General features: G+C 40.4%; 3 protein-coding genes across 4 annotated transcripts in view; 1 reads left to right on the top strand and 2 right to left on the bottom strand.

Moving 5' to 3' along the window:
* The window catches only part of LOC146635296 (butyrophilin-like protein 2), a 614,223-nt gene that overhangs the window by 10,989 nt on the left and 581,697 nt on the right, over positions 1–21,537 (bottom strand). The gene's annotated exons all lie outside the window — the stretch shown is intronic.
* LOC146635315 (ICOS ligand-like) lies at positions 1,476–11,211 on the bottom strand. Of its 2 annotated transcripts, XR_014905056.1 has the most exons (4): positions 11,093–11,211; positions 4,801–5,148; positions 2,262–3,500; positions 1,476–2,030 (listed from the first exon to the last, which is right to left on the bottom strand). XR_014905056.1 is itself a non-coding variant. In XM_085346284.1 (3 exons), exons 1-3 carry the CDS (start codon positions 11,145–11,147, stop codon positions 3,325–3,327), a joined length of 579 nt encoding a protein of 192 aa, XP_085202410.1. In that variant the 5' UTR covers positions 11,148–11,211; the 3' UTR covers positions 1,476–3,324. The 2 variants fall into 2 exon arrangements, 1 of the variants encoding a protein (XP_085202410.1); XM_085346284.1 differs by having other exon boundaries at positions 1,476–3,500.
* LOC146635314 (uncharacterized) lies at positions 13,238–20,035 on the top strand. Its single transcript, XM_085345584.1, has 9 exons — positions 13,238–13,268; positions 13,707–13,742; positions 15,021–15,281; positions 15,361–15,606; positions 15,691–15,879; positions 16,452–16,535; positions 18,073–18,156; positions 19,290–19,382; positions 19,950–20,035. The coding sequence occupies exons 1-9, from the start codon at positions 13,238–13,240 to the stop codon at positions 20,033–20,035; spliced, it is 1,110 nt and encodes a 369-aa protein (XP_085201710.1).

Raw genomic sequence — 21,537 nt, 5'->3', positions numbered from 1 at the left:
CACACACACGCACACACACACACACACACACACACACGCACACACAGCTTTAGTCTTATTAAGTCTGACCACATCCTGTTCACAGAATTACACACAGACAAAGTGGTGACCAGCAGAAAAGAAAGAAAGTACAGCAACGATCTGATGATCTGATTGTGAGGGATGTGCAGTTGTTCGTTTTTACGTGGCTGTTTCGGACAAACAGGAACATCCACAGCAAAGAACATTAGTGAAATGAACATTTTGACCAGTTGTGTTTGTGTTGTGCTGAGTCATTTATTTACAGGCTGTGACCAGAGAAGTCATCCTCTGACCCGTTTCATTTTCCTAGAAGTGAAAGTCACAGTGCATCAGTCCCCACAGTATCACAAATGTCTATCTACAGGTCACTGTGACACACGTCACCACTACTGAGCAAGTCAACAGTTTGTATCATCAGACAAACATCATTCCCATCCTCTCTGTGGGTTCAGAAAACATAATCTTGGTAAAAATATGAGGAAACATGCTGAACTCTGACTTTCAGTATGAGATAAGCTTCAACTGAAAACATGACTTATCTTTATTGGCATTCGTGATAAAGTCTTCGTGAGCTGTACTCGTGGCTTCTGACTGATTTAACCAAAGTGACTGACGGTCAGCTGTTTTTTTATTTTGGAAGCAAAGTGCACTCATCAGTAACAGATTCTGCAGATTCCCTAATCCCAGTCTGACTTTATGATGACAGAGAAAGAAAAGCAGCTCCTGTTAAAAAGAAAACATTAAAACAGACCTAATGGGTCCTGTTTTGGTAGTTATTTTTGAAGTATTCCCAAGACATAAAAAGTACATGTACAGACTCAGCAGTCAAATCTGATCTCAAGTTTTTTTTTTAAACCTGCTGACTTTGCCCAAAATAAGGTTTTAAATAGCTTTGCGTGCCCTGGAAGTTAAACTGTCTTTAAGGTCAATGTCAGCTAACCAGACATGTGACCAAACAGTCGAGTCAGTAAAGGTTGATAGCTTGCAGCTGGAGCGATATACTGTGTCGTGTTTGTGAGCACAGTGTACTTCAGAGCAGGAGTGGAAATAACCCGAGTGCATCTGAAATGAGCCGCAGCCATTCCTGCTACATACCAACAACAGTACCAGGGGGAATTTAGGAACATTTTAGTCACAGTTAAAGGACACTTCAAACATTTTCTGTTTCCCGCCTCTTGACTGTGCCGATTTAACTTTTTATTTGTTTGGCATATAAAGATCTAAAATGTCTTTCAATGCTGGACTCAACTAAGAAAGTTCATTTCTACAGAGAAGCATTTACGAAAAAACACCCATAATTATAATTACTTGAGTTTAGAAGAAGGAAGTGCACAAGTGTAAACAGGCTGAAGTTAATGACATAGTTCCCCTATTTTTGCTTTAATCAGAGAAAAAGCCCCTAGAGGGAAAAAACATCAAACAAACCCGTCATTGTGTTAGTTGTGATATGAGGCTCTCACTTTATTTCTATGATGAGTTCAGATCAACAGTCCAGCCAACTGCACAACACTTACAGTTAATTTAAATGAACAGAAGACAAAAGAGCATGAATATAATACAAATATGTCACAAAAAACAAAGTTCCAATGTAAAAATGGTACTGAGAAATGAACATGTGTACATGCATACATATGAACACGTATTTTCTATGTATTATTTACTAATTTGAGCCAACAGATCCACTTGGCTTGGACACAAAATATACAAACAACAGCTAAACATGGAGGGAAGCCACATTTCTCTCCATGGGTTTCATACCTCGTTCCTCCTGCCGACTCCTGATATGACCGCTCATCCTGCTCGGTTTTAATTTTGAACGCCCGTCCATCTTCTTCCACCTTCCTTTTACACATTGCACTGTCCCTTTTGAGCTTCAAATATCGATTTATTCTTTTTTTTGACAGTGGATATTTCCAATGAACTTTGCTTATCACTCTGTCAGAGTCAGACTGGATATCAGTAAGAATCCACAACATTTGAACTGACAAACTAAAGAAGATCAGTGGGGACTAGCAAAACAGAAAACAAAGAGTGAAATATTAACACACTGAGTACATCAGATAAATAAAGACTTAAATTCTGAAAAGTTCTGAGAAGAGATCGATAAAAATCAGAAACCTATGGACTGTTTTGAGAGCCGCTGCTGCTTTTAGATCTCAGAGGAAGTCCCTCTCTGACCTCTGCAGCCTCACCACAGACCTCAAACGACAAACAGCAAACAAATTGTATTTAAAACTAACCTAAACTTCACGACTGAGCAGTTTTCTGATGAGTTTCAATGCCTGAAGGCAGCACAACAGGAGAGGGCGCCGATCAGGAGAAAGGGTGAGATCCTGAGGCATCAGAACAGGAAACGAGCAGAACTGTCAGGGGCTGAAAGCACCAACTGACTCAGATTGTGTTAAAACGTCTTCAGAATTAAAATCCTTCCTATTCACCAGATTAATGTTCGAGTGAACTCCTGAAAATGAAAGTCAATGGAAACATCAACCTTGCAACTTGTGCAGAGGAACAAATTTAAGTGGACATGACGGGAAGTCTAAAAACAGCGACGCCCGAGATGGAGATCTGAACGTGAGATCAGCTGAGTTTAAATAAGGTTTCTGATATTTACAGATCCAACTCAGAACTTTCCACAACTCATATAATAACACAATAAAACCATTGTGATAATGGTTTGTATGTTTTTTAAATAAATATTATGGTTATACTATAATCACATATTACATTACCTGACTTGTGTTTGGCGAATTATTTTGATCTAATGGAGGCAATGGCCAGAAAGAAGGAAGTCACTGATTGGCTGCAGTTGCCACAAATAGCAGCAAGTAAAATAAAGTGTTTAAAGGTGCAAAATAAAAGCTTAAAGAACTTAATAAAGTGCTTAATTAGCTGTGAGAACCTGCGAACCGTGCTACTGTGGCCCCGTTTTAATGCACTGTCTGAACTGATTTACTCTACGTCTGTCTCCTCCACCTCTCTACCTGCTAAAAGCTCCACTACGCTCGCCTGCTGTTCTCTACCTGCCGCCTGTTCTCACAGTAAGATCAAGCTCTGCAGAAAACCGCACAGAATAAAGTTAGAGCTTAAAAGAAAAAAAGGGAAAAGAAATAGAAACAGTCATGAAGCTTGTTGCAGCCACAGCATTGACCTAATGTTACTTTTAATGATTGATGGGAGAACATGACTTGAGATCAGAGGAGCGGTGCATCGAAGCCATGTTGCTGTGAGGGGACCCTTGTTTGTGCTGTCTGCTTGATAACAGGGTCAGAAAATAATATTTTACACATCGTCTGATGCATTTCAGATCAGCTCTTTTTCAGGTGGATGTTTATAATGTTCATGTTCCCTGTGTGTTGATGATTTCTTTTTTCTGTGGATACATACAGCAGCACTAAGAATAACAAAAAAACTTAAAACAACAACAACAATACCTATAGCTAAAAGAAATGTCTTCTTGTCCTGTTCATCCTCGCTTCCTGCAGAGAAAAAACAAAACAGGTGTGAGGACTCAGGTATGCTGACAGTATTTCTGCTTTTATACTTTGAAATCCTGCAAACAGTAATAAACGCTGAGCAGCATCACTGCGTCGTGTTTCAGAGACTGACACTTTTATTTTCTCTCTCTAAAGCTGCTGCATGTATACCAAGTAAAGCACCAATCAAATAAAAGCATAAAAACAAGAAACAGAACTAAATATAAACTTAAATATACAATTCAAAATACATTTTCCCCATGGAAAGAAGAAAAGCAGGGGTGCACCCAAAGATGAGAGTGCAGGGTGACGCTAGACCCCCAGAAATATGAAACTTCAGTTCATTATTTTACGGTACCTTGTTAGTTATAATTGTACTGATACTGATATATTGCTCGATTAATATAGATAAAACCACCCAGAAGTATAACCCAATAAAATCTCCATCTTATACATTAAAAGGAAGCACATTTTAATGCTGCAACAACTATGATCCAATCATATCACGGACATTTTTCTGCATAATAAAAGATTCTGCTATAGGTACTCGAAAGCTAAAGTACTAGAGTGAGTACACAACTTTGTAAATCAGTTATTCAACACTACACTCAGTTTAAACTCACACAGACTCTTTTCATGTCATCTGTGTCTCGGCTGCACACCAGCCTCAAAATCGGAGTCTTTTCAACCAGCTGCCTGCACCGTCTTTCTTTCTTGCTTCACTGAACCACCACATTCAAAACTCTGAACTATGAGACAGTGCAGGTTAGTCCGTGGACTTCAAACATGTACAACACACTCAGGTGGTATAATAATGTCACACAGAGCATGGAAAAAAGAGCAATAGCAGATGTCTGCATATAAATAAAACACAGCCAATAAACAACTGTGTCAGATCAGATATGTCACCACCTGTCACTGCAGGATGCATCATTATATCTCAGACCACAGTAGAAACAGAAAAATAAGATCACTGCAGTTTGCAGTGAAGATTTCATAAACATCAAAGTCTGCGCTAAATTCAGAGCCCATCCAAAGACGATATTTTTTAAATCCTTTCCAGTGACGTAGGTTGGGGATTTTTCTCCTCTTTCTTTTATCAGATGGTGGAAAATAACATGCAGGGTCTTCTGTTTTTACCATGAATGAACAGATAATGCTTCCTTCCGAAAAGCCAGCATCACAGTTCACAGACACAAAAAGCTCTTTTGTGCTTAGCCGTGCAGTGAGGGCTGCAATTTGCCTCCACATGTCCCTACAAGTCAGAAGAAGAATAAGTAGTAAAGTGAACCTCTCAACTCACCAGAGTCTATGACTGTGAGGTCGATGGACTGCCTGGACTCACTCTGAACTCTCTGACCGCTGCTGAGATCACTGGTTATAATCCGACACTCATATGTTCCTGTATCGTTGACGTTGACGTTCTTCAGAATCACAGAAACGTTTCCGTTTTTCATAGACGGGTCTGCCAGCTCCACTCGGCCTTTAAAACGCTCGTGCTGGTAGCTTTCATATGAGCGCCGGTTTCGGTAGAAGAAGACGTATCCGTCTGACTTAATCTCAGGTATGCTCCACTCTAACAGGGTGATATTTACACCCCTGGGATCCTGACAGTGAAGAGTGACATCTTGTCCACACCTCACTGTTATATCTGTGTGACCAAAGACAAAAGAAAAAAGCAAACATTGATAACGTGTCATACTGCATCTCTTTAAGATATATTGTGTAGAAGAACTCATGTGAGTCCCTCTAAAGTAAAGTTGTTTTCTTTCCAGTACATGAGCATATTCAGAGACTTCTGACAGGAACAGGACGGGAAGCACTGAAGACATCTAAAAAAAACATCAGCGGACTCAAGTAATGGATTCCTGCAGCTCGACATGCATCCAAAACAAGCCCAAGGACCTTAGAGAAGATGTGCATCTCTTGAAGATGCACTTTCACCACCATCTCTGCTGTATTTTAAAGTGACATGAAAAGTCACAAATGTCCTTGATAGGTGTAGGTTAGAGTCTTCTGCTTGCATTCAGGATTTCATGCAGGATTTGTGGGGATTGGTAGCTTTTCTGTCTCGGTTTATGCTTTATTTACAAGAAACAAAGAACAAAAATGCACTGCTGAGACAAATCACATACAGATGTTAGGAGAGTCAGAATACAAGCTCCTATTCAAGTCTGTAATGAGCCTAGTTTTGTGTTGTTTGTTGGAAAAAGGGTCCTCCATAAATGTGAATGTGTCACCTGCTTGTGTGAATAACTTTTTATTCCAGGAGATCCACAACAAAGGAGAATAAAAAAAAAAAAAAAATCAAGCTCAAAGTGACCTCATCCACCTCTGTGATTATAACCTACTCTGTGCACACAAACACCTGACTCAGGTTACAACATTCATTGTTTGTGTCTGGCTCGATTACTTAAAATCACCTCAAGGGATTAACAGGTTTCGTGAAATTCCCTGCTGAACAGAAACACCTTGAGTAACAAGCTCTTCTCTAAGAACACCAGACTCAAATCATATGGTACAAAGTACTGGTCAGACTTTGTGGCTCTCTTTTTTAGAATTTGCACATTTTCTTCCCAGCGCCGTTCCCAAGAATCCCTATCAATATGTTGACTGTTACAAAGAACCCACAATGACACAGCTGCGATGCCCTTGAATTCTCAGGAAATGTTTTCCCCGAAATTCCCATTGTACCATTTGTATAACCTTAAAGATTTGTAAATAAAAACCAAATAGAATAGAATAGAAAAGCCCTCTCCTGTCATTGTACATGTACAATGAAATTGTGGGTGTGCCACACAAACTGGGCAAGTATAAACTCTAAAAAGTAAGAGAGCAGGAACAAACATGATTAATGTGTACAAAGCAGGAGAAAAAGCGGGGATTAAAGTGATTAAAGAGCAGGTTGCAAAGTGTCTTGTGTTTCGTGTGGCACGCTACGTGATGATCAATGGCAATCAGTACAATTCACACAGAGTTGAGGAATGGCTGCAATCACAGAATAGTAAGATGGTGACAGATGTCCCCTTAGGCTCCCTCCTCCATTCAGAGATGGTCTTTCCCTTTTCACATAAATGGCCTCCTTGACTCTGCGCTCAAACCAGCGTTCCTCCCTGTCCAGGATGTGTACACCCTCATCATTGAAAGCGTGTCCACTGGCCTGTAAGTGTAAATAGACTGCAGAGTCCTGGCCATCTTACAATGCTGTGATTGAAGCCATTCCACAACTCTATGTGAATGGTACTCAAGGCCATTGATCAATGGTCATGTGAATTTGCATAATTAATATTAAGGAACTGACCTCCCAGCCCATTGTTCCTTCATGGTTTCAGTCATTATGCAAATGTACTCTTCCTAAGATCGGGGAAACCTTCAGCTGAGACTGAAGAAGTCACTTGGATGAGTGACGAAACGTTTCTCCCACAAAACGCTACGTCCACATGAACAGAATCAACTTTTGGAGATTTCAAAGGCAACATCAAATTGCACTGATATGAACAACATCTATAAACCTATATGTCTGGAAGCTACATTGCTAAATACAATAACATGCGATTGTTTTGTAACACATTAGGTCATTTTCTGGTTTCATGCAGAAAGATAAATATGCTAACGATATGACAACTTAAAACTACTGGTATAAAGATTTCTGTGTTGTTCTACTTGCAACAAATATGAATGTTGGGTCTGTGTTTCCACAAGCCTCGCTAATTCTAGAGACGTATTCATCATGAAGAAAACAAGACAGTCGATCGATCGATCACTTGCGCTAGGGAGGCCTGTGTCCACCACGAAAATGACCTCGGCGATGACCTCCCTTGCTGCCTTTTTATTGAGAGACAAAACATCAGAACAAAACCACGCCCACATGGTTCTAAGGCAAGGCATTGTATGTATATGTGTGAACTTCTGTAAGACTGTGTGTGTGTGTGTGTGTGTGTGAGTGAGACCTCCTGCTGACCAAAGGGTCGTAAACGCAGGAAGCTTACATGAAAAGAAGCAGATCTTCCAGATAGTTTGTATCTGCAATAAAACATTACAGCCCCCCACCTAGAACCTGGAGAATCTGGGGGGAAGGACAGTGGAATTTCTTTCATCAGAGTTGGCAAGCGTAGAAATGACAACATTTAACAATTCACTCTAACAATGCATCAAAAGGATTTATCCATCAGAGGGAGAAAAAAAAACAAAAACTAAAAAACCAGAACAAAAGCAGCAAGATGTGACTGACTGATTACAGTATCTTATCATAATCTAGCTACAGTCACGCTAGTTAAAATGAAAAATGAAACCAGCCTTTAAAGGTGTGCTGTGAGTTTAGGGCTTTATATTTGAATCGCATTCCACGATGACCTCGACCATCTTAGATATTATTGTAAAACTATGGTATTATTGTATTGTTGTAGTAAACCGTGCTGTAAAGACACCTTAGGCAATGTTTTCTATGACAAACGTAACTCCAGTTTTCTGAAGTAATGGGCTATGGTTAGGGATGGGTATTGATAAGATTTTAACGATTCCGATTCCATTTTCGATTCTGTTTAACGATTCGATTCTTTATCGATTCTCTTATCGATTCTTTTTTTTTTTTTTTAAAAAGGAGAACACTAAGGTCGATTAGCTTAGAACTTTGTTTTATATCTTCTCTTTGAACAAGATAGAAATTTAGGAGTAACATGGCCTTACAAACCCAGCAGTGAGATCTTAAGAGATCCACAGCCTATGGCTCTTCAATGGGGTGTCACAGGGTCCCCAGGAAAAAAAAATGTAAATGTAAAATAATAAAATAAATATTCTTCTGTAGCAATAACAAAGTATAACATAAATTGTTCTGTAGCAATTACACAAGAATATCCAGTAATGTCCCTGCCTACAATTAAACACATTCACTTACCAAAAATCGGGGCATCTGCTGTGGCAAATGGGTGCAAGCCTTTTACCACAAACTTAGACACTGCTCGGTGACATTCGTCTATCCTGGCCTGAAAGGAGACGCTACGGGTAGACTGCAGCGAGAACTGCCAGCATCTGAGCCAGACTCTGTCTGTCTCTCTCATCATGGTCACCTATAGGTGACCATGATGAGAGAGACATGTACAGTAATGGCAGGTTTTGTAATAAGGCAGATTGCGCTAACATAATATGCACTGTTAGTTGATTATTTACCTGCCGCATTAACGGGAGAGGACGTGCAAACGTTACCGCTGCTGCTGGGTTGAGAGTCACGAGTCCGGAGCGGAATTAAAAACGCGTGTCATCGCGTGTTTTGTGAGCAAATGCTTTTGCATATTCGTAGTGTTTCCTCCCTTAAATGAAATATCTACTTTGCAAGTTGCCCTGTTGTCATCGGTTCTCATAAAGTATAATCAAACTTTTGAGCGTTTGAGCCGCTTAGGCGCCGTGTTTCCTGCCAGGTAAATGACGCTCCGCAACGTGGTGACTGGAATCGATAAGGGAATCGTTTGCAAAAATGGCAAACAATTCCAAGGAATTGAAACAGTGGGAACCGGTTCTCAACAAGAACCGGTTTTCGATACCCATCCCTAGCTATGGTAGTCATTAACAGCAGATCCTTTGATCCTCGGCCTATCCTTGTGTCAGGCTGAATCCTATCCATTTGTGTGTGTCTAGCAATACATTTCAAAATGAGCTTTCTTAAAAGTGCAACTGCACATTATCATTTTAGCTGTATTCCAGTTACGGAGTCATTTCCAGACCATTATGGAAAAAGCTGTGAGATCTCCTTATTATTCACAGATACATTAGCTGTCTTCCTCTTGTCACCCCCGCTAGGAGCAGACGCTAACTGTGCGCTGCAAGAGGGTCCATGCTCACAGGTGCTGCTGATAAGGAGCCAATCAGACACCCGATTGTCAGCACGTGGAGCACCAGAATCTTAAAACTAGATTCAAAAGAAGAATAGTCTGTTTGGCGCTGCGAGAGAAGATTTGGCAAGTTTTTGAATGGGTGTAAACCAGATACTTAACTCTGCTGCTGTGGGTTAGGGCGTGTTATTTATTTGCTTTGTAAATGCAATGTTTACTGTTTCCTGTCTTTTTCTTCCCTTTCAGTTCCAGTTAGATAGAGGCGGGGGAACTCCAGGCCTCAAAGGTGGCCTTGAGGTTTTAGATGTGTCCTTGATCCAGCACAGCTGATTTAAATGGCTAAATTAGCTCCTCAACATGTCTTGAAGTTCTCCAGAGGCCTGGTAATGAACTAATCATTTGATTCAGGTGTATTGACCCAGGGTGAGATCTAAAACCTGCAGGACACCGGCCCTTAAGGCTTGGAGTTCCCCACCGCTGCAGTAAGACATCAATAACCGATGTTTTAGATGTGCAAAAGATCAAATATGGACAATATATAAGTATTGGTGGTGCTGAGGTGGGTGGTAGGCGATGGAAGCATGCAGTCCAAATTAATCTCTGCTTAGAGCCACTCAACACCTCGTGCTGGTGTTCCAGGTAAACTGGTTCTTATGTTAACTGGTTAGATTTGTTTACTTATTCGACTCTCAGTGTTCTAGATGTTGGATCTGCAGATTTATCATTTTCACTGAGTGTTCATCTGTCTGTCAGTGGCTTATGTGGTTTGACAAGATTAAAGACCTCTGCAAAAAAAAAAAAAAACAATCTCCAGCTCCTAGAAATTAGCATCAATATTATCTCCCGACAACAATGAAATTATTTTAATTAAAAAATAATAATAAACTTTTGACGAGCCAGTGTTTTCTCACGACACCATCGATCAGGTCAATAGACCTTTGAGTTTACCTGCATATATCCTGTTGACCTGTCAGCTGTTTAACATCTGCTGATTTAGGAAACACGCCCAAGTTAACCAGTGATAACAGTCAAAGTTTAATGTAATCAGCTGCTGCTCGATATAACATGATGTCATCGTAATATTCTGCACAAGATAAGCAAACCAGCAGGGTGTAAAAGAGGAGCGATGTACACCGAGATGACTACAGAGCACTTTATAAGCAAATCTGTTGCTTTAATGAGAATCTGGGCTGTTCGCTTTTGAAATAAACAGATTTCCTGGCACGCATCTATCCGATTGGTACCTCAGTATATATTATTATTATATATATATAAACTATATAGTTTTGCCACCATTTGTTTAAATGCAAAAAACATCATCCTCTCAAAGTGGAAAAAAACCAGTTAAGCTGGAACACCGGCTCTGATTATAACAAATGGACTGGAAACGCCTTTCATTTACTTAACAATATTCATGCCTGCAGGCAATGAATTCAATCTCACTCGCCCATCACTTCAAACTCTTTTCTTTGATGCAACATTCTGCCTATATCAAGTAAAGAAAACGCAGTTTCGCTTTTGTTTCACTGCAAATCTGCAGATTTAAAGAGCAGCAGTGAATCTCAAAGATATGTTTATCATCTCGCTCGCATTTGATTTTATTTACCATCAGCCGGGCCACAGTTACGATTTTCAGGTGGCTGCTCGCTGCAAACACGCTGCTATTAATGATTACATTTGAACAGCTGTTTAAAAAAAAAAAACTTCCCTAAAAATCGTGAGTCACAGCGTTTGGCAGACTGCCAACTCCTCTGCTTGTTTGGCACTCACCTTCTGATGCCGCTGTCTCGAAAGTCAGAAGAAGAAGAAGAAGAATGTGAGACATTTCTGCAGAACAACTCACAACCGACCACCCTGAAGTTGCTGGAAACTGGATGTGCGTACATTTGTTTTGCCAAGGAGTCAAAGGCGGTCTGCTGCGTTTAGGACACGCCCCCAGTCTTACGTTTTACACAGTCTTTACAATATCTCTGTGCGACGGTGATCACTGTTTTTTTTGTCTGTTTTTTTTTTTATTTGTGTGTTTGTTTGTTGCCGTTTTTGTACAGTGGGAATTTAAAATCACTCCATACATCAGTTACATCTAACTATAAAACCTGTGCTGATCTATTGTATGTCTAACGTCTCACTGTAGCGGACTGTGTTATTCATCATTTGGTCGAACTCGCAGCGCGCACACACTGTAAGGTTCACGGAGACGTGGGCTGGAAAGCTGCATTAGCTGTCTCAGCGGGGTTTAGCTCTGAAGCTGCACACACTGTTTATCTCGCCTTAGATCACACGCTAGTGGCAGGGCGTGGAGCTGTTTGTTTACTGAGGATTCCAACCACAAAAACATATTGCAGTCTATGCTGTTAACCTCAACCATCTCTGCTCGCCTGCTCATCGTCACTACCCCGGCATATCCTCCTACACACCGCAGCACTGCCCTGATCTCTCTCCCCTGTTTGAGTAGCCTAGACGAAGTGAGATAATCCATGAAGTGTTTATATTGTTTATTAGTGTTTATTATATATTAATTTTGCTTTTGTTTTGTTTTTTGTTTCTATTATTCTACTATAGATGCTGGAGAAATAATATTTGGTTTCAACCTGTGTATTTCTGTAAATGTGAAATGACTGACTGCCCTCTAGTGTCCGTCAGCGGGCACTGCAGGTTTAATTCTTACTCATAATGATCGAAATGTTTAACTAACACTGCGCAAGATGAACTAACCTGTAATAAACTGTCTTCAGCAGCAGTTTTACAACCAGGAAACTCAAAAGCTGTCGAAATGCCTCTGAGACTCTGCACGTTGATGCATTCAGGGACATCAAGGGAAAAGCGCTTATTCTAACCCAGGATACACGAAGACGTCAGAGGACGCTTGCTTTCTAAGTGCTCACGTTTAAAAGGCTTCATTTAACAACAAGCTGTTCCACATGTGTGCGGGTAGAGAAAGAAAAGGGACTGAAAAGTTGTCGACTCGAAGAATGACATGAACTCACCTGATCACCGTCTTTGGCTTCCTGAGGTAAAACTGCCCCCCTTTGCATTCATGTGTGCGGACGACCGTCACACGGACGTCCATGAGGGAGAAAAGGAATGAAAAGCAAAACACTGCGTTTAAATCCTCCCAGTCTCCCAATTCTCGCTGGTTTCGATCAGGTGGCACTTTGAATGAAGCATGGCTGCAGCACAGCAGCGCATGTCCGTCACTTTTCTTCCGCATCGCTTTTTTTTCCCAAGTTAACTTTATTAACACACTGACATGTTCAACAAGTTAAATCCCAAAAGGGCATCTTGTAGTTTGCGTGTAACAGTGCACCAGCGAGTAAAAAAAAATCTCTCCATGTGCGTGAAATACACACTAGCGTTAAGAATTTGCTCAACAACACAGACAAATTTCCATTTACACAAGAAAGATATAAAGATATATAAAGTCTACTCTCACAGCTGTCATTTCTGTGTTGTTTGTGTAGCAAAGCTGCATTTCTGTGCATGAGAAGTTAATCAAATACCTGAAAGTTTAAATTTTGTTATATGGTGCAAATCATATACAGGCCAGAATAACAGCTTACATAAATGTCCTACATTTTACATGTTGAGGTTGGTTCATTCAGGTCATGATAATTTCCTCAAAGACTAAGCGACAAACACTAAAACAAATTTTATGAAGGTTTAAAACTAATAATATTCAGGTGCCCACAGCTTTGACATGTTTCATTCTTTCCCGTTCATCGCTTTAATAAACTCTGTGATTCATATTTCAGCTTCAAACCTGAAACTTACAGGACTTTCCTTTTTTCTTTCTGTCTTTTTTTTCGTAGAACTGCTTCAGAGAAACCACAGGGCCTCTAAACTGCGCTGCCGAGAGGAAGGAGGAGGGTTCAAGTGCTTCTGTGGAACAAGAAGATCTCAGATCTGTGTGGCACGATGGGACAAACACGTCTTCTGTGGCCGCTCTGTAAGTACCACATGCTGCCTGTAAATCTTATTGCGTGACTTGAAGCTGTTCTGCTGAGAGTGGCAGCGAGACACTTAATACTCAATAACTGTGATAATGACCTCGAGATAAATGGACAAGAGACGAGACTACAAAGAGGAAGATGCAACTTTTAGGATTGTCTAAGAAGGTTTAAGTAGAAGTGTGCACATCAGCTCTTTCTATCCAGCTGCTTTACATCTGTAACAGGAGGTTATAACATTTTACTTTTTAAACGTCATTAAAAATGTGATTTTGCACATAAACCACTGCAGTTTGAAACTGTATCCTCACCTCCTCCTACACGGCACGTCCTGTTTAAAGAAGTCGTTTTGAGTTCATCGCTTGGAAATTAATTTGTGGTCACCGTTCTGCTGCTCCTATAAACAGATGTTGGTATCTGTTGTGCTTCGTTTTCAGGCCTGATGTCGCTGCTCTGCTGCACAACTAACCAAGGTGAGGGACAACCTGCTTTATTACCAACTAACACTTTTTATAAAAAATAAAAGAGTGTAAAAACAACTTGGAACTGTGCTGAATGTGACAAAAGTAGAGACAGAATAGAAACTGGTTAGGCTCAGATGGACCAGCTGAGTCAGAGCAGCTTTAATGCACGGTTGGTGAAGTGAAACTCTGTGTGGTAAAATTCAGTCAAACATTTAATAAAATGTCTTGATTCAGTTTAATATTTGAATAAAAATCCTGCTGATTGTATTTTTAATGACATTATAAAAGCTCAGCCTTCTGGTTTCAAATAGTGTCAGCTAGATACCAAGACGTGAGCAGAAGCAGCTCCTGACACGGAAGTCGATACATTTCTTGTCAACGATATTACTATAAGAGTCCAGTGAACAAGCTCCGTGCACTTTTGAGGCCTTATTAGTAAAAAAAGAAAAAGAGGGTGAATGTAAAAAGGTTAGTATCTTCATGTTGTCTTCAGAGTGACCTGTAAATCTTAGTTAAAGTGATCGGATGTGCTTTTAACATAGACTGAGAGAAAATCCAGTCACATACATGTTCAGCTCTCACCAGACTGTCTACCTAAAAATATTAAAAATCCGTTTTTGCAGTTCAGTATCTTTTTTCCCATCAAACATGCTCAAAATTTCAAATTGAATTGAGTCTTTTTTCTGCTGTTGGTTGTGTATGATGAGGTTTATCCCTTATATTTAAATGTGTGAGCAAAAAAGCCCCACAGTGCTGCTCACACCTATTTGAGGGGGAAGAAGGTTGGTGTTGAGTGAGAGGAGCTAAAACATTTTGCTTCAAAGAGACGATGAACTAAGAGGCACATAGGACACTTATGTAAAACCCACAGTGTTTGATCACTACATGAACATCTGCACAGCTGGTTAGTTCAACCTGTCAGCCATCAGGATTCTGTCTAAGTAAACAGAACAGCAGCACTCACAGAAAAACGTTTACTGAGTAGAGCTGTTCTGTTTATTGTTGTATTACTGCATTGCACCAGATTTAGGATTTGGAATTTAATAAACTGTTACGTTATATTTTGTTTAACAAGATCTACCTGCCAGTGACTTTTAACATCTACTAGTGTATCAGGATGGAGATGAGATTCATCAGGGTGATTTGTGACAGAAGGATAGCAGCAAGATTGAAAGGGAGGGCTTTTGGCATCTGATCAACAAGCTGTTTCAGAAGCTGTACTTGTGGATCCTCTTTTATGCTCTCTATGTGAGAAAATATATAAATAATTGTTTGTTTTTCTCTCAGTTCATTTAAGTGTGAGTCCCAGCAGCTCTCAGTTCTTTGAATATGACTCTGTGACTCTGAGCTGTGAGGAGGACAACAGCTCTGCTGGATGGACTCTGAGGAGAAACACAAGCAGAGACATCAGAACTGAGTGTGACAAGTGGGGAAAACCAGCTGGTTCTTCCTGTATCTTCAATGCCATTGCCACCTTGGACAGTGGAGTTTACTGGTGTGAGTCCAGAGAGGGTCCCATCAGTAACATGGTTAACCTGACAGTCACTGGTAAGCTGAGTGTGTGGAGTTAGTGTTGATGAAGCTGTGTGTAAATGGATGAAATGCTGTAGTTTGTCTCTGTGTTGAGGTGGATCAGTGATCCTGCAGAGTCCTGTCCTCCCTGTGATGGAGGGAGATGACGTCACTCTGCTCTGTAAAACAAAGACCACTCCCTCCAACCTCCCAGCTGCTTTCTATAAAGATGGCTCCCTCATCAGGAAGCAGGCTACAGGTCACATGACCATCCAGCATGTTTCCAGGTCTGATGAAGGCCTCTACAAGTGTGACATCAGCGGTCATGGAGAGTCTCCATCCAGCTGGATCACTGTCACAGGTGAGGAATTTGTTTATTTTACAGATTTTAGACCAAAAGTGACTCAAAGTGACCACAAAGATCCCTTTTTCTCTTTAATTCCAGGTTCTTCCACCTCTCCTCCTCCATCAGCTTCCACTGCCTCTTTCTCCTCCTCGTTTTCCTCTACTCCTCCTTCTCAGTGCTCCTCTCCTCCTCTCTCTGTGCTGGTTTCTGTTCCCTTCATATTTGGGCTGCTAATGCTGGTTGTACTGGTTGTACTGGTTAGGCGATGTGTCCAGAGGAAACCTGAAGGTGAGACACACATTCTGCTCACACTTAATGTGAACATGTTAAATAGTTTAAAGGAAAAAACTGTAATCAAATATCTCTAAGTTTGGCCAGTCACTAATCTGAGTGGATAAGCAGCACTGGAGACCAAACACATGTAGGTGTGATTATGAGGTGAACTGTTCCTTTAAAAATGGTCACATGGTGCACAGGATGTGTTAATTTCACATTATTATATTTGTGAGTTGTTGAGCCATAGACCTTCACATTTTTAAGTAAATTCTAAAAGTCCATTTTAAGCTACTATAATTGATGATAATCATCATATTTGAAATATATCCCTATATTTTAATATTTATGATTAGTTTGTGTTTTCAGACTTTGTGGTCAAAGAGACTCGATGAGAGCAGAAGCTTTGCTGCCATCCAGCTATCTGACTGTAAAAAAAGAGACATTTTTTTCAGCGTTCAGAAAGATTTTTGAAAGAGTTACTGTTTTATTTCAGCTTCATTAAAAACACAATGCTTTATACATATTAACATGCCGAAGCAGCAGTAACGGTTGTATTATCAGAGGGAAATCTTTGGTATTTGCAGAGAGAGATCCTGCAGCTGCTGCCTCCTACTCATCAGTGAAAAGAACAGCAGCAAACCACCGAAAGGAATCAAACAGCAAACGAGGTACGCAAAGTTTCCTGTTATATAATCTCAGAAGTCTTTGATGTTCCTCTGATGGTTCCACAACAGGGTCTGCCCAGCTCGTGCTTGGGGTTTTTACAACATGTGTGTTGGCCCAAACACCCATGTTTGATTAGGTAGCATGTTAATACTGTCAGTACTTTCAAAGCTTCACTTTACGACCAAATACCCGTGTGTTTGAACTGCACATCAGCATGCTGAAGAAGAAGGAGAAGCTCTGCTGCTGTCCAGTTTCAGTTTCTCACCCCTGGACTGAGAGAAAGAAACACCTCGATTTTTTTTATTTCGGTTTTACTGCTCATGTTCTCATCATTAGCTCTTTTCTATATTTTACACACCATCCACCAAACGGTTGCAGTGATTTTCAGATCTCATAACTTTATATTTCTCACAATCAGAATACTTCATTAATCCCTAATAAAATAATAAAACGTTCCGTTCACAATAGAACAAAGAAAACAATGTGTAAACTGAAAATATGTACTTTTTAAAGAAAACAAAAGTCTTTTTACATTTGAATAAAGTTGGCCAGGGTCATGTCACACAACAACAACAGTCTGTAAACACGTGGGAACTGGTGCTGCTGGACTTTTAGGAGAGCAATGTGGTCTCATTCTTGTCCCATAGAGGATTCCAGCTGCTCAAAGTCCTGCAAGAAGGACAATTCACCACTTGGACTCTTCTACTACAAATTCACACTGTCGTAATAGATGCAGTATGCAGTTTGGCATCGTCTTGCTGAAATATGCTGAGCCTTTCCTGAAAAATACATCTGCATACATTTTTCAACACTGACTTTTGCCGTTCCACATGTGCAAGCTGCCGATTACATACAAACATCCCCACACGATCAGAGATACAGACTTTCAGGCAGAGGTCTGATATGAAGCCCAGTGCTCCCTCTCCTTCTTCACAGACAGTACATTTTTGCAGTGCTCCTGAGCCCGTGCAGTGATTTCCATGAAAGAGTCGAGTTTGTGCTGTCTGAATGCTCAAAACAGGGATCTCAAGTAGCACTGAGGGCCCTGCGCACAGAGATTCCTTCAGATTCTCTGAATTTGTTGGTGATATTCTGCACTGTAGATGATGAGATGTCCAAAGGTTTTGGTAATTTTATGTGGAGAAACTTGTCATGTTGAGAAATTGCTTGACGATTTGTAGCCGCAGTTTGTTGCAGATCAGTGGTCTTCATTTCTGAGAAGCTCTTTTTATACCCAGTCATGTTCCTGACCTCCTGCCAGTTAACCTGATTAGATGCAGCATCGTTCTCCAGCTGTTTCTTTTTTACTTTTCCAGCCTTTTGTTGACCCGTCCCAACCTTTTCATAAAACATTAAAATGAGTCTTTTTCGACATTTCAAATGTTTTCTGTGCTTCATTGTGAATAAAATAAGTGGTTAAGAGATTTCACACAGTGTCAACATGTTTCTGGATTTCAGCTGTATTAATATTCCAAATGCTGAAGCAGCAGCAGCAGTACCAGTCCTGTTGTTTATGGAAAGTCTGACTTTGTTTTACAGAGCAAGATCCTGCACCAGATGCCACCTACTCCTTAGTGGAAAGAACAACAGCAAACAGCCAGTATGAGTCAAATGTGACCAGAGGTATGAAACGTTTCCTGTTACACAGTCTCTAAACTCGTCGATGATCCTCTGACATTTCCTCAGGATGTTTAAACGTGTGTTGGATGCACTGTGATGAAATCTACTTCAGACAGCAGTGATTCATTAAAGATCGTGCACTGCAGAAATGTTGAAATGCTCTCTCTTTGTGATGTGCTGTCATCAAATGTTTAAGTGATTTATTTGCACTCTTTAGTTTTTTCCCCCAGGTTTTAATAACGTGTGGGGTCATTTGTAGCCAGGTTTTAGTAGTTGAGCTTTTCCTAAGCTGCTTCTTTGCTTGACACAGGCCAATAATTTGACCCGTCTGAAACACAGCAACATCATATCCTCTGACATGTTTAAGAAATGAGAAGCTCCTCCGATGCTTTCCTCAGTTAAATAACCTGCTGCTAAAATAATAATAGTAATAATAACATTATACATTGTAATAACAAGCTTTTATTTCTCAGTCCTCCTTTAATAAGGCAGAAAGTGCTGCTGGAGGAAGTAGCTGTGTGTCTCTCACTAAAAATTAAAAAACCTCCTTAAACAGAACAAAGTGAAGTTCAAGCCGTCCAGCATCCACAGCTGAATCCTTTGTTGGGAACTAAAGCTGGTTCCCTGTAATGATGTTAATAAACCACATTAACACACTAAGCTCATCATGTCACCATCCTTTTTATTAAACACAGCCAAAGTTTGTCCATTGGACTTTCACAGAGAGCCAAACCCATTTTGTTTGTGATGTATCGACAAACCAAGTTAAACGTTATAATGATGCGTTGCTAAATGGTAAACACGGTCAGATCAACGTAAAAAAACAGAACAAAACAAAAATGTTTAGTGTTTTTCTTTGAAATTGGTTTTGCAAAATATTTTAATGCATCATGTAAAAGTGAAACATGTTTCTGAGAGAGTTGGGGAGCTTTGTGGCCATTAAGCTTCCTGTTTTATTAACTAACACAGTCTGTAAACATGTGGGAACCTTAGCTGAGGTGTAAAAGCAGCTTTCGGTGAAACACCAGACATGCTGCATCCTCCTGCTTGCAGGTCTAATTTATGAAAAGTCCAAATTTTTCTCACCCTCAAACAACAGTTGTGTATCAGTCACATGACTCTGTCTTGTCTTGCAGAGAGCGATCCTGCTGCAGTTTATTCTTTACTGTATGGAACAGCTGATGTCAGCTATGCACAGATCGCCATCAGGACAAACAGCAGTCACAGAGGTACAGCTGCTCCTCTTTCATGCTCGCTGCACGAACTCCTCTGCAGGAAAGTTTAGCAAAAGAGTAGCAGCACACACTGTGAAAATCACTGTGGTCACATGAATGTGGTTATTAGCTCTGGGAGGAGGATTAACTATAATATTAGAAACATATGAAGAGGTTAAACACATGATACACACAGCTGTGGCAGACAAACCCTAGTTTGTGTGATGAAGACAGTACATTCTGTAACTATAGTAAGAAAACATGTTGTATAAATGTGAAGGTGGTGTAAATAACTCTGAGATGTCAGGAGACGAGGAAATAAAAGGTGCCTTTGTAAGTTATCACATCACAGCTCTGTCATTCATACACACAAGGCCTGAATACAACTACAAATGCATGTTTGTACATTTAAATATTGGTCATTATATTCGTGAGATTCAGGTGTTCATACAGTGTATAAGACAGATTTAGTTTTATTCTTTCACCTGCAGTGTTAAACTCCTCCTGCTCACATCAGCTCCTCTGTGATAAACTGAGCCGGTGCAGGACTAAACCTTCTGTAATCTGTGTGTTTGTGTTCAGACTTTGCAAAAGACTCAGCTGTCATCTACTCCTCACTGAAGCAGACCCACACACCTTCACCACAGTTTAACCAGTCTGACCAGTGACGTCCAGCTCGCTGCCAAACACATCCCTGCACTCCTCTCTATATTATTTATTATTTATTTAATCCTGTGTGTGTTTACAGTCGTACAGCTGCACTGGACCAGTTTGAATGTAGAGCTCAGGATGAAGTGGAAAGTTTATGTTTGTCTTTAATAAAAGATTTTAAATACAAAGCAGTCTTTCGGTCACTGAACACACCTGTGCAACACCAGAGATTTAAAGAGGAGACTGATTTCTGCCCTGAAGCAGGTGGTGTCAGAGGAGAATGTAGCTAGGCACCATCACATGTAGTTTATAGGATGACTTCAGACATCAAGAAGAAGAAGTGAGTGAAGGCAGAGGCAAGGATCACATGGTCGAAGTTGAAGAAGGAAGATTGTTTCTAAAATATTAATAACTTAGCATAGATTTATGAAAAATAGCTACTGAGCAGGTAAAGATTGCTTGCTTGTCACACTCCAGTCTGCAGCAGAAGTCAGTATTAACTTTTTATAATCTTTTGGAACATAAAAACTGAAAAAGCATCAAACATGCAGCATTTAAAAACTGTTACTGTTATATAACTATTATATTTTCCATCGTAATTTGAAGAGTATTTGCATTCATATATGAATTTTTGTTTGATTAGTCAACCAAGGGAGGAAAAATAGTGTGGTAGTCACCACCATAACCTCACAGGAACAAGGTTTGAATCCAGTTTTTCTGTGTGGAGTTGCATTTTCATGCCTCAAACTAGCTGGTAGCTGGACTTTTGGAGGAAGCCGGAGCTTCTTCCAAAAGTCCAGTGACATACAGTTAGTAGGGTTAGATTAACTGGTGGTTCTAAATTGCCCATAAGAGTGAATGTGAGTGTGAAAGGTTGTCTTTTTGTGTTAGTCCTGTGACAGACGGGGCTAAAATGCAGGTAACCTGTCCACCTCTGTGCCCCACCTCTCCCTCTATGACTGCAGGATAAGTGTCAAAATGTGTGCAGCCTGCAGAACACTGACTCTCCGTTCCTGTGTGATCTCTTTTCTGATGATGTAGCTTTTTCTTTCGGACTCTGTATTTACAGTTTTGTGCCATTAAAGCTCAGAGTGGAAGCCACTGTGGGCCAAACTGAAGCCCCTGTGCTGCCACCTAGTGGCTATATTTATACCACACTCTGATGCTAAAGTTTGACTCACACTTGCACATCTCAAGGTGAAGAGGAGACCTGAAGAGAGAGGAGTAAGGCAGCAGGTGTTTTAACCGAAGGACCCATCCTCACCTCAGAGCCTCATTTCAAAGTGATTTAAATGTGATGTTCGCACAGCTGCAACATCTGTCTGCTGTATTTAATCATGTCAGGTCTAACAGTGTTCATGAAAGTTACATGTTTACAGCCTTCACATAAAATTTTGCAAAATGACACACAGTTAAACTGTTGTTCGTTCATTCATTACTCTCAGACTCACATGGCAAAACAGTAAATGACGGAGAATAAGAAAAGGAAACTGAAGAACTGAGACTGATTTCTGGTTCA

This window comes from Diplotaxodon limnothrissa, linkage group LG3, assembly GCF_057381915.1.
Source record: "Diplotaxodon limnothrissa isolate DT_005_m linkage group LG3, D_limnothrissa_male_GT1.1, whole genome shotgun sequence".
NCBI classification, from domain to species: domain Eukaryota; kingdom Metazoa; phylum Chordata; class Actinopteri; order Cichliformes; family Cichlidae; genus Diplotaxodon; species Diplotaxodon limnothrissa.
The sequence above is the reverse complement of the archived record's forward strand: the minus strand, read 5'-3'. Positions and strand labels throughout refer to the sequence as shown.

What these genes read in the sequence shown, in the direction of transcription:
- LOC146635315 (XM_085346284.1), bottom strand. Translation starts at nt 11,147, where the DNA reads ATGTCTCACATTCTTCTTCTTCTTCTTCTGACTTTCGAGACAGCGGCA. An exon ending in CGAGACAGCGGCATCAGAAG is followed by an intron (nt 5,149 to 11,092) that starts GTGAGTGCCAAA and finishes TTGGTCACACAG; the next exon opens with ATATAACAGTGAGGTGTGGA. An exon ending in CCTCACAGTCATAGACTCTG is followed by an intron (nt 3,501 to 4,800) that starts GTGAGTTGAGAG and finishes TTTTCTCTGCAG; the next exon opens with GAAGCGAGGATGAACAGGAC.
- LOC146635314 (XM_085345584.1), top strand. Translation starts at nt 13,238, where the DNA reads ATGGGACAAACACGTCTTCTGTGGCCGCTCT. An exon ending in GGAATCAAACAGCAAACGAG is followed by an intron (nt 16,536 to 18,072) that starts GTACGCAAAGTT and finishes TTTGTTTTACAG; the next exon opens with AGCAAGATCCTGCACCAGAT. An exon ending in TGAGTCAAATGTGACCAGAG is followed by an intron (nt 18,157 to 19,289) that starts GTATGAAACGTT and finishes CTTGTCTTGCAG; the next exon opens with AGAGCGATCCTGCTGCAGTT.